Below are 12,566 nucleotides of genomic sequence, written 5' to 3' on the forward strand. Positions count from 1 at the left end.
GACCCGTGTTACATTAGTTTATATGCACATGCAAACGATGGACTCTTCCTCAAGTGTTAACCTATTGTTTCTTTCAGAATGGATTGACATGTTTTTGACTTTGAACATAGACGGCCTCCTACCGTCCGATTCACACTGAAGAAAAGAAAAGAACAAAAGACAAAACTGAATAGTCCTATGATGGAAAAAGAACGAATCCGCAACGTCTCATTAGCTCGGTGGTGCACTTAAAAATTGTCTTCCCGAAAGACGGGAGTGGGAGAGAGGGTTTCGGGTGAGACGTTATCACAGTTCCCTAGGAGCCGCGGAAAATGGTCGGCATGAAGCGGCATGTTGGCGCGGGAAAAAAGATGCGTGTTTGATAGCTCAGATTACGGACTGCATGCTGTTCGCTTTAATTAGCCCCGATTTCCCCATCTTGAAGGGTGCAAAACTGCTGCAGACTCACTATGTCATGGCACCACAACTTGTGCTGCAGTTATAGAGCCTATAACACTTCAAAGTTTAATCAATCACAAAATGACTATTATGTTTAGCTAAATGTAATCTGAAGTTCAGCTGGATGGCCGGTTGTCTTTATATTGTTCTTTTTGGCCATTCCATCACCTCTTTTAACCTTTTTGAAATGTGTAATTCACAAATAACCAAACCAAAATGTCAAAACATTAGTCATTTTGCAGCTGGCATTTCACTTCCTGCGAAACTTAACTATAACAAGCTACTGATGATGAGATCGTGAAATAATACACTTCTTATTAAAGAAAATCTTATTCCCTGTAAAGACTGAATTAAGCACCTACTTGTACATAAACTAAAGAGAGAGACAGAGAGAGAAATCAGACTGTTAATGAGTAAGAAACTGCTACTGCCAATCTAGAAATTACATTATAAACGCATCATATTTGATGCAATAATATAATATAGCCTATATTGTTCAAAAGTTTTGGTTCAACATAAGATTTAAAGAAAATATATATGTATATACACACACACACACTTTTATTCAGCAAGGATGCATTAAACTGATCATAAGTCACAGTAAAAACATTTATAATGTTATAAAAGGAATCCTAAAAACAAAGTATCACATTTTTGCCAAAAATATTAAGCAGCACAATGGTATTCAACATGGATAATCAGAATATTCAAATGATTTCTGAAGGAGCATGTGACAAGGAAGACTGGAGTATTGGCTGCTGAAAATTTAGCTTTGCCATCACAGGAATAAATTACATTTTAAATTATATTCGAATAATTTCACAATATTACTGTTTGTAATGTATTTTTAATCTAATATATGGAGTCTTGGTGAGTGTAAGAGACTTATCTTACCAACCCCAAACATCCGAACCGAAGTATAGAATATAAATCATACATCAAACACCACTGAATGCTGAAAAACTTTTTTAATGAGTTAATGCAGGCATTCTCGCAGACAATATTTTTTTTTAAAAGATGGAACAAATTCCAGAATCTTCACAAAACATGTCCTTTAACAGAACAAGTCAGTATAGCATGACACAATGTACAGACTGCTCCAAATCACTGTCAGTTTGACTGTAACACCACAGCTCAAAACAATACCGTGACAGATCGATGGCAATCAATCTATCTGTATTTCCCACTCACACATTCATCAATCCATCTATATGACATACGTAGCAATGCCACACTCTGATGCTCAGCATCCAAATATTTCATTGATCACAGAGGTGTTCGGAGATGGATTGTCTTGACTAGTTCAATCAGGTTACACAAATGCAATTATGGGCCAGACAACTTCGAACTACTTGTCTGTGTATAGTAGACCAATTCAAGGGAATCAACTAAAAATGAGTCTAAAAATGTAGTCATTGGTAAAATTGTGACTAGATGACACAATGTTTTCACAGGTTAAGGGGCAGGACACAAACAATAATTCATTTTGTTACACATATCAATACAAATATCTGAAATGCATATAATTTTCCCACAACATGGAATAGTACTAGTATTCTCTCCTCCCCACGTGGTTAAATTGTGTCTTTACATAGAAATCGTGCCATCAATATGGGGCATAGCTATCTTTTCAAAAGTGTAAAGAAATGACCTTGCACTCATCGTGTTAACGTTTATTTAATGTCTAGTCGCACAACTAAACATTAGAAATATATACTATTTCCTGTGGATCAAACTCCTGACACATTCCTAGAGAGCTCCATATCAAAACAGCGAGACTTTGGGAACTAGTGCAACAGGGAAGAGGCCTGGTCTCATGGGACAAGGCAGGCACAGAGTAGAACTGAGAGAATTCAAATACTCCACACAAGAGTCATGGCAGATAGTTTAAGGCTGTTTGAAGTGACAGAAAGATTCGCAAAATAAAGCTCAGATGCCGAACCCATTGCTCGAGAAGGGTGTGAACAGCTTTCACTGTCGTTTAGAAGCCAGCCTGTCCCAGTCACGTGCTGTCGGGTCAGATGACAATGGGAGAGTCGAAACTCTGCAGTTTTCTGGCTTTTGCCCCAGGACAGGCCCAAGAGAGCAGCAGGAACGTCGTCACGACTGTTTTAGGCGCTTCCTGGGCAGGCCGAAGTGGGGGCACTGTGCCGACGCAAGCGCACGGAAAGCCTCCGCCACTAAGTGAGGATGAGACTGGATCATTGACTTCCAGCCTGCGGTCTCCATTATGTCCGTGGCATGACTGTCAGGAGAGGGTGAAGACATTTCAGTATTAGCACAAGACACATTAAAAATCGAGAGGCTCGATCGAGAGGCTCAATTCAATGGTGCATATGGGAGATTTAAGCAACTATTTATACGAAAGGCCATTTTCCTCCGAATGAGCATGCACTAATGCAGGAGTTATTGCCGTTCTGAAGAGTACGATCAGCAGGGCGCCAGGGATCTATAATAGAGACTTTGTGATATGTTTATAATGCAGACATGTTCCCTTCCTTGACGTTTCAGACAGTCAGAGTCTATTAATAACCGGTATCAGGAGATATGCGGGCTGTGGGTACCAGCCAAGCAGCTCGGGCTGCCCAGAACCTAAAACAATGAATTCTAATGCATCTAAGAGAGCAGATAAGAGCTTGGTATTAATCTTGTGTCACACATATCAGCTAATTACATACTTGCTATTCCAGTTTTTCCCATCTTTACAGCCCAGCTGTCGGAGGACACTGCACCTATGGATAAGATAGAAGAAAAACACTCTCATTCTCAGGCTGGTAAACAGCCATGGCAGCAGGAATTTATCAAGCAGAGTTTCTTTGGCGGCGCTTGCCTATTGATAAAATCTATGGCCTGTGCTTTGAGCTGTTCGGCGCTGTGCAAGTCAGCCAGGATGAGGGTGTCTGCCACGTTCTCCACAGAGAGGCTGTTGCAAAGGGCTTCCTCACACATGACCTTTAAGCGCTCCAGAGCGTACTGAGAGAATGACAAACATGACTTACACAGAACACCACTCAAAGGTTTTTGATGCCATTTTAAGCATTAGCTCACCCAAAAATGACTATTCTGGCATCATTTATTCACCCTCATGTTGTTCCAAACCTGTATGACTTTCTTCCATCTATGAAACACAAAATAATACATTTGTAATCATGTACTGGTCAATATTCTGAAGCTTTCAAGCTTCGAAAAGGAAAAAGCACCATAGAAGTATCACTGAAATAGTCCATATGACTATATTCTGAGACAAGCCGAGCAAACTATAAGTCTTTATTCACTGAACATCTTAACATTCGCCCTAAATCACCATGACGCATTCATGAAAGTAGTACTGATACTATCTTTATTGAATCACTTGGCTTTAGTGATCAGAACAAAATTTCTTCTCATAAAAGAAAGTCATATGGGTTTGAAACAACATAAGGGTGAGTACATGATGACAGTTTCACTTCTGGTTGAACTATTCTTTTACAGAAACTGTTCATTTCCTGATCCTTTTTTATGTTCTGCCAGGTTCACAAAAAAAAAGCTTACCCAAATAATTACCACTTTGGCTTTTGGTTGCAGTAAGATTTTTTTTTCAGTTTTTTTTTAATGATGTCTCTTATGAAAACAACAGTAAAACAATAAAATCAGTAACATTGTGAAATATTACAATTTAAAAGAACTGTTTTCTATTTGAATATATTTTAAAATGTAATTTCTCCCCATGATGGCAAAGCTGAATTTTCAGCATCATTACTCCAGTCTTCAGTGTCACATGATCCTTCAGAAATCATTCTAATATGCTGAAATGACGCACAAGTAATGTTTCTTATTTTTATCAATGTTGAAGACAGTTGTGCTGCTAAATATTTTTGTGTAAACTGTGACACATTTTTTCAGGATTCTTTAAAGTATAGAAATTTCAAAGGAACAATATTTATTTATTTATTTTTTCCAGTATAAATGCATTCACTGTAATTTTTTTTTATTCAAATGAATGCATCCTTGCTGAATAAGTATTAATTTCTTTCCAAAAAAAAAAAAAAAAAAAATCTTACTGACTCCATACTTATAGATGGTAGTGTATGCCCTGATGGCAAACATTTCACTTATTACATTAAGAAATGCATACAACTGAAATATATGCATTTAACATTATTTCAAGTTTTCATAAAACACCCAGACTTACTTTATCAGCTGCAGCTAATAAACTATCAGCCATTTTTTCTAAATTTGGTGCTTTTCCCGTGTATATGAAGCCCATCATTTCTTTAAAAACCTCTGGTTCAACATCGCTGATGTCCACTCGGTTCTTGCAAAAAAAAAGAAAAAAAAAAAAGAAAAAAAAAGCAGCTTATGAACTCATATGCTGGATAACGGCAAAAGTATCTGAAACAATATCGCAATATAAGAAGAACATCAAATGCATACCTTTTTACTCTCCTCCATTTCATGTTCAAACATGGCATTAAAGACCGGTGATCTCGCTGTCAAGAAAGCAATAAATCTGTCAGTCACATTATATGAGCATCTTTCGATGGTCACAGTCAAAAACAAATGACACAAGTGTCCAGTTTTTATTAGATTATTCCAGACCTGTGAGTCAATCTACACAGGCAAAAAGAAACCAAAATGCAGAAGTCACATTCATGAACCCAGTCGTCCTTTGAGGACATTAGCAGTGGATCACACTCTAGATTTTCAATGATGAATCTAAATCTGTCATATTGAAGAATTACGACCTCAGAAAGAAAAAAAAAAAAATACCGCCAAGGTCACACAAACTGTCTCCCGACACACATACACAACCCCTCAGAAGGGTGGGTGCTGAGCTAGCGTCGCTGGGATGAGAGGAGGACATGGAGCTGATGTCGTCAGCAGGGCTGGGGGTCTGGATTAGACTCACCTGCCAGGATGGATTTGTGGGCTTTGAACTCCTGCCCCCCCACATATAGAGTGCAGTCTGTGAAGCGTGAGCATTCCCACAAGTTACCCAGGTCATCGGACAGCTGGCACTCTGGAACCTTCAACATGTTCATGTTGGACTGTCCAGAGATGTTCACGGAGTCCTGGACAACACTTACCTAATTAACACATTAAATTAAACTAGTCAAATTAAACCACTTGGTCTGGTAATGCAATGTGATGTATTGAAAAGCCTTCTCACTGTTATATCCGGTTATTTATAACAACAAATTTATTGCATGTTACTTGGCAGTATTCATTTACTTCTCAGAACCGCGTAAAAGCCATACAGCACCCGAGGTAGTGTTATGGTGAATTTGACTGCAACCAAATCAAAGCTATGATGTCATCCATGACGAAACATGACCTCTGTCTGCTGCACTGCTCAAAGGAATTATTTCGAGTGAACTATTTCCTTTAATTAAACGATTGCAACAGCGATGGAGATTGGGCTGGGAAAATGCAGGTCTTATTAATTAAGTACTAATTGACTAAGTGCTCCTATTTATACTTTCTCTGTATACAATGTTGACAAACTCATTTAGAGTACTAGCAATCTAGGCCGCTTCGAAAATATTCCAGAGTGTTGATAAAAATAATGGTGAATGCAAGAAAAAAAAAAAATGAATGCAAAATGAAAAACAACTGCAGCTATCAGAAACACAGCTGATGAAAGCATCCTGCAGTTGTTTAATAGTTTTTCTGGCAATAATCATCTACAAAAACTGTCCAATTAATGAGGGAAAACATATCTGCAATTTGCATTTAGTTTCAACTTTGCCTTGTGATATTGCCAATTTCCCTACAAATATTAAACCCTGCAGCGGATCTCAACAGGCATGTCGGCTATTTTTCAAGCAAGACTCATAATTGTGTTACAGTAAATTCATTTGACAACCCATTTCATTTGCCGCTCTAGGTGATGTCTCTATCCTGCTACGTTCTGAACAGAAGGGTGATCTGTCAAACGGCTACTAGCATATTCATACAAATGGATCAGAGCGTGCAGGAAATTCAATCTGTCTAAAATTCTAAAATCTGTTTAAAGTTTTGCAAATTTAGCAAAAAATCAATAATAAAATCACCATAATGACCACAATAATGTAACTAAAAGACTGAAGAACTAAAGGTCGACCGAGTGATCCGATAACCGATCTTAATTTGTGTTCCAAAGATGAACGAAAGTCTAACAAAGTCTAGCGGTATGTATACAGTACACTACAGAACATGTTTTCATATCATTATAAAGTAATGAATTTGCTGACTAGACGCTGCATTAGTGGAGAACAGCAATACGCTTGCTGTCAAGGCTGAGAGAATGGTAACATTAGAAGTAAGCGGTTAAAACAATGTGACAAAAACACATGCAAGTCCGACCAAAGTCTTGATTGTCACCATGTATTTGCGTTAGTTTATATCCAGCTGGTCGCTTTTACGCATTCATTATGCAACGGATTAGCATATTTAAAGCCAGTGATGTGAAAACTGATATGTTCATGCAGCAGAGAGAAACATTAACAAATTAGAAACATCCCATTTCAGCTCTTTTTTTTGTCGTCACTGTAATACATATTTTGTTATTTTGATTAGATAATCATCAAGTGTTCTAAAATAGAAGCAAATAAAGTGTTAGAGTATACATACAATATACATCTAATTTCAATGTTATGGCCTTTGTGTAGATGTTTTAAGATGACCATGATGGCCAAATGGCTGTTCGGATTTATATAAAAAGGTAACACTTTACAATAAGAGTCCATCTGTAACATTAATAGTATTGTTCATTTGTTAATTTCAACATTTACAAATACATTTTTACATTTTGAAGTAGTATTTCTTAAAATTAATGCACTATGAACTAACATGAATGCTCAAGGTATAATTAATATTTATATTAAAAAGTACAGAACATTTCATAGTTCAGTACTTTTTTTGTATTAAAGTTCGGCACTTTTTATGTGTTTTTTTGTTTTCATTCAGTACCCATTTTAATTTTTATTTAAATTAAATTAATCGGTTGATCTTTTATCACCCAGCGTGGTCCAACCTATCGTTAAAAATCCACTATCGGTCGACCTCTACAAGAAATTACAACCAAGAAAATGTAAATAAAAAAAAATTGTCCTGCAAATAAGTCAAAGACATAAGAATATCCAACATGATAAAAGGAGAATTTGTCTAAAATCTAGTTCAAAAAGCAAGCGTCAAGTCATGTAATCTTTGAATTAATATGAATTCCTAGTTTTTCTTGAGTTGTTTATTTCACATATATTAATAAAAAACGCTGACACCATTAAATTATTCAATTCATATATCACTTACATTTGAATTAAAAAAAAAAAATCGAAAACATAGATGTACATTCAAAAAAGTTTTCGCATTAATCTTGGATAACTTAAAGCTGGACAAAATTTGCACAAAGCAATCTATCATTGTGTAACACCTAAAATGCTTTTAGGGGAAATAAAATTTTAAAATGATTAATCAGGTGCGGTTGACCCAAAGCAATACTTTCATGCATGGAGGTTTGAATCTAAGGTACTAAACAGATTACGAAGTAAATGCATACTTGCCTCACAAAATAACGTGAGTTTATCATCTGGTAGCAGCCCATTTGCTTCATCAAGCAGAAAATCTCTCCTAATAAATTTTTTGAAGCCCCAGTCTTTGCCTTGGACAAACCGATAGGCTCTTTGGCTTTCTGCATTGGGAAAAGTAGTAAAAATTAAGTTAGAAATGTTCTGTTCAAGAGCACCAAAAGCAATCAGCTGATATCGGATTACAAATCTATGTTAGCATTTAAAACAACAGGACTCCAATAATAATAATAATACAAAAAAAAAAAAAAAAAAAAAAACTTTAGTTAAGACAAAGTTCTTACCCATAGCTTTTGTCTCCTCCCGTTTAGCGTTCAGTAAAGAAAATTTGAACTTGGCTCTGACTTCACTTTTTGGACAACTAACTAATAGCAAATATAACGATAGATAATCTTTACTTTCATCATCGAGTCCCTTCGGATTGACCCGCAGGCACCTGAAGATAGACAAAGATGTCGAGAGATTGAGATGTCTTATGAGCATGACAGCATTTTAAAACACATGAACACATGAATAGGGCTTCTCACCATTTCATCTTATCATTAGGCCCTGAGGAGAAGGTAGAGCTCTTCAAAACTTCACCCATCTCTTCTCGACAGAAGCTGAAGTTGTTTATTGTCCACATGTAGGAAAATTTCACTACCTTGACCTACAAGATCACCAAAGATTATCATCAGTGAAAATGGACAACTGTCAACACACATTCCAATTTGCAGTCATTCCTAGTCGACAATACAACAAATGCTATGAGAACACATGCACTTCCTGCAGCTTCAACTTGAAATGTTTTTACCAACATCTCATTCACTTCCTATTCCTAAGCAACTAAATAGCTCCTATTCAACTTTGCATTGCATTAGCCTGAGGTTAAGTCTTACCCATCGGAAATGTCTCAGTATCATTTTGCCGTATCTGATAAACCAGCATGACCACATTATGATGACTGCTTGAGTTTCATTATCACTTGCACAATAAAGTGTCACTCTATCTACTTTAATGCACTGATTACCCTTCATTAGATCAAACTGTGCACAGTGCCGTAACAAGCAAGAGATCAAAATGTATGCATTTGCTCAAGATACACTTGTCATTTCCGAGTCATATTTAAAAAAAAATAAATAAAAAAAAAAAAACCTTAAAAGAAATGGTCAAATTTCAAGTCAAGTCAAATTTATTTGTATAGCACTTTTCACAAGACATGTTGTTTCAGAGCAGCTTCACAGAAAATCATGATGTTAATGTTTAGACTATCTTTATGCCTTACACCATGTCCTAACCAGACACGATGGGGTAAGATTCCAGCAACAAGCATTTTGTCTGTCCAAACCAGAAAGACAAAATCAATCAAAAACCACAGCCAATCAGGAAAGTGTGTGGGCGGGCTTTCTCTGCAAGCGCACTGCACTCACAATGAAATGGACACACCATTTTAACATTACTAAAAATACATACTTAGCGACTGAAACATTCTTTGCCACAGAATAGACTTGTTTGTTTACATTGAGTTGACAGTTCAAAAACTCGGATTAAAGGGACAGATCACCCAAAAATAAAAAATTACCCCATGATTTACTTACCCTCAAGCCATCTTAGGTGTATATGACTATCTTTTCTCAGACGAACACAATCGGAGTTATTAAAAAATATCCTGGCTCTTCTGAGCTTTATAATGGTAGTGAATGGCGCTCACGATTTTGAAGCCCAAAAAAAGTGCATCCATACATCATAAAAGTAATCCACACGGCTCCAGGGGGTTTTTGTGAGAATGAGAATTTTTAAATAGAAATGTTGGAGGATTTCAATAAAGAGTAGAGGAGTTAAGTTTGTTGCCCAGACATATTTGCTTGAACTGCGAGAACCGTCAGTGTACGGTGTACGACTTGTGTACAGTGTACGACTTGTGTACAGATGTTTGTCGGAAGATGGTTACGGTTTATAAAATTTTAAATATGGATATTTTTCATACAAAAACCCATCACTTCGCTTCAGAAGGCCTTTTTAAACCCCTGGAGCTGTGTGGATTACTTTTATGATGGATGGATGCACTTTTTTTGGGCTTCAAAATTGTGAGCATCATTTACTACCATTATAAAGCTTGGAAGAGCCAGGATATTTTTTAATAGAACTCAAGATTGTGTTTGTCTGAAAGAAGATAGTCATATACACCTAGGATGGCTTGAGGGTGAGTAAATCATGGGATAATTTTCCTTTTGGGTGAACTATCCCTTTAACATGGAAAAGATACCTTTTACCATGTATTGCAGCATCATGTCTGGTTAGGACACAGTGTTATAGTTGCATTTAGCAGATTAGAGCTGGGTGATAATATAGCTCATATTTTGAAATGGTACAAGCAATCAAGCAGTTTAGACATGCTATAGAGTAAATATCGCCCTGCGTGAATATACTGCATGTATACAGATAAAGTTGGATGCATTACATGTCCAAAAGAACTGGGTGAAAACAGTTATCGTTTTGCGACAAAATAAGAAAATCAGGCAATTTAGATTTGCTCTTCTGCAAAGTCTGTACATGATCACTTGAGGTGAGTCCATCTCACCTGGGTATAGCACCAGCTCTCTGCCACAGGCCCACTGGACATCTCCCCTGGAGGAGGAGGGGTTGGGACCCCTGACATCGCCAGCTCACTCCCCACTACAAGAAGCGCTGACGGTCCCAAAGCTTTCACCACTTGACCTTTATGGAAACACAGAGCAAAGGCATCATATAAGAAAAATAAACGGCAGCAATTTCTGCCTCTCCTCCTGACCTGGAAATATCAAATCTTTGACTTTGCCATCAGCAAGCCATTTTGTGGTCAAATGAGAGTCATTGCTAACCCCAACTCAGGGCACAAAATCTATCAAGTGGAGGAAGGAAATGAAAGAATATGAGCTTTATGAAAACACCGGAAGCGTGCAATATCACAATCCAGTCTGTAGTGTGACAGAACGTCACCACAAGAATGTTTTAAATCCATGAAAATGCTTACAAGAAACTATCACTCTAAATATAGCTGTGCTTGATGAAAAACATCAGAATCAGTTAAGTCCAATGTAGTGACTAAATGGCTTGTTGGCACAGGCCTGATAGGCAGGTCTGAACATGCCCTTGTTGACAAGGTATAGTCAAGGGCACATTAGTTGCATTTTGGTAAACCAACGGACAAATTCACCTGACTATATTTCACTTTTAACCAAACTATTTTGACTTTACAGAACCAAATTCAAGTTGAAATAATGACTGCACACCATCCTTCAACTCACCTAAGCTTTAGTAAATATCTTGAATTTCATTTCTTGATGCCATTGTACACATGTATCAGGTAAACACTGCAGAAACAAGCTTAAGCTTTACTGTGACATTACAGCATGATCCAAAGGCTCCTCATCCCAACCTGTAAATATAAATAAATACATATCTTTCATACGATAAACTTTGCCATTTAAATCCACTCATAAGCTTTTATCAGGCACTAATTAAAATAAGACCAGTACATCATGATGACATTATCAAGACTGATAATTACTGAAATCGCATTTAATACAAAATATATATTAAAACACATCCAACATCCACAGCTATATGATTTCTGACTAACATTAATTGAACTCTACTGGACTGTCTATAAACTTCATTACACTATTTACATTTTAACTTAAGTTGAGTGAGTTCAAATCCGGATTAACTGCTCCTAAATTGAGTTGACAACCAATTTCACTCAGGCCAATAAAATTAAAATGTTTAGTATACGAATGACAGATTTTTTTTCTTTCTGTTTTGGGCATTTTTCAAATGTCAGATTGTTTTCTGGGCTTGGTCAATGTGGCATAAGAAACTGGTTAGCCTTGGTGCAAACACCAAATCTAATTAAAATCATTGGGTGGTCACCTTCTATTGTTTAATTATATATTGGCTAAATATCATTAACTGAAAACCTATTGAATAAATAAAACAATCTAGTCTTACAGGGACAAAAGGAATCAAGTCTTTTGTTTGAGCTAGTCAGATTCTTGTCGGCTAGTTGGCTATGTTGTTAGCAAGCTAAACTATATCCACAACACTGACAAAAGTAGATCAGTTTAAAGCACAAACCTTTCCTCGCCATTCTGTAAATACTGTTAAATTCAAAGTTCGGATGGTCCTTGTGGATCTGCTAAGTTTAATCGCCACTATTTAAGATTGAAGTGTATTTGTGTCTTTTCAAAAGCAGCCCATCACAGTATCTTGCAGTGTGCTGCTTATCCTGCCAATGAGGGAAGCGAAAGCACAGGAGTGTGAGCAGACATGGCCGCGCTAAAGTCATACTGTGGCTGTATGTAATTCCGCCGACCGGGGGCGCGCCTTGGCCAAACAATACAGATCGATTAAAGATTTAATATCCAAGACAGAGAGCAGGGATGTTACAAATTTATTGTATATATCGTTCTCCATAGAAATATATATATATTGTGGAAGCGTATATCGCGTTTGTTAAAATAATGGTAAAACGGCCGTATTGCGTTTTGCTTTGCTTTTGGTTTACTGTGATTGGCTTTAAATGGAAAGCGTTGAATAAAGTAACAATTCCCCACAAGTACGATT

The 12,566-nt window shown here is 36.9% G+C and overlaps 1 protein-coding gene across 2 annotated transcripts; it reads right to left on the reverse strand.

Annotated features, from left to right (window-relative positions):
• Positions 1-1,391: 1,391 nt before the first annotated feature.
• Positions 1,392-12,258, reverse strand: spopla (speckle type BTB/POZ protein like a). 2 transcript variants are annotated; one of them, XM_051905120.1, is made up of 12 exons: positions 12,078-12,258; positions 11,249-11,379; positions 10,543-10,679; positions 8,510-8,631; positions 8,267-8,418; positions 7,959-8,086; positions 5,327-5,504; positions 4,852-4,907; positions 4,610-4,732; positions 3,269-3,411; positions 3,117-3,170; positions 1,392-2,683 (listed from the first exon to the last, which is right to left on the reverse strand). In XM_051905120.1, exons 3-12 carry the CDS (start codon positions 10,618-10,620, stop codon positions 2,539-2,541), a joined length of 1,179 nt encoding a protein of 392 aa, XP_051761080.1. In that variant the 5' UTR covers positions 10,621-10,679; positions 11,249-11,379; positions 12,078-12,258; the 3' UTR covers positions 1,392-2,538. The 2 variants fall into 2 exon arrangements, with proteins under 2 accessions (XP_051761080.1, XP_051761079.1); XM_051905119.1 differs by lacking the exon at positions 11,249-11,379 and having other exon boundaries at positions 12,078-12,256.
• Positions 12,259-12,566: the final 308 nt, after the last annotated feature.

This window comes from Ctenopharyngodon idella, chromosome 9, assembly GCF_019924925.1.
Source record: "Ctenopharyngodon idella isolate HZGC_01 chromosome 9, HZGC01, whole genome shotgun sequence".
NCBI classification, from domain to species: domain Eukaryota; kingdom Metazoa; phylum Chordata; class Actinopteri; order Cypriniformes; family Xenocyprididae; genus Ctenopharyngodon; species Ctenopharyngodon idella.

Excerpts from the sequence above, each read along its gene's own strand:
- spopla (XM_051905119.1), bottom strand. Across the intron at positions 4,908-5,326 it reads CCACAAATCCATCCTGGCAG|CGAGATCACCGGTCTTTAAT; the intron begins GTGAGTCTAATC and ends CTTTCTTGACAG. Across the intron at positions 4,733-4,851 it reads AAATGGAGGAGAGTAAAAAG|AACCGAGTGGACATCAGCGA; the intron begins GTATGCATTTGA and ends TTTTTTTGCAAG.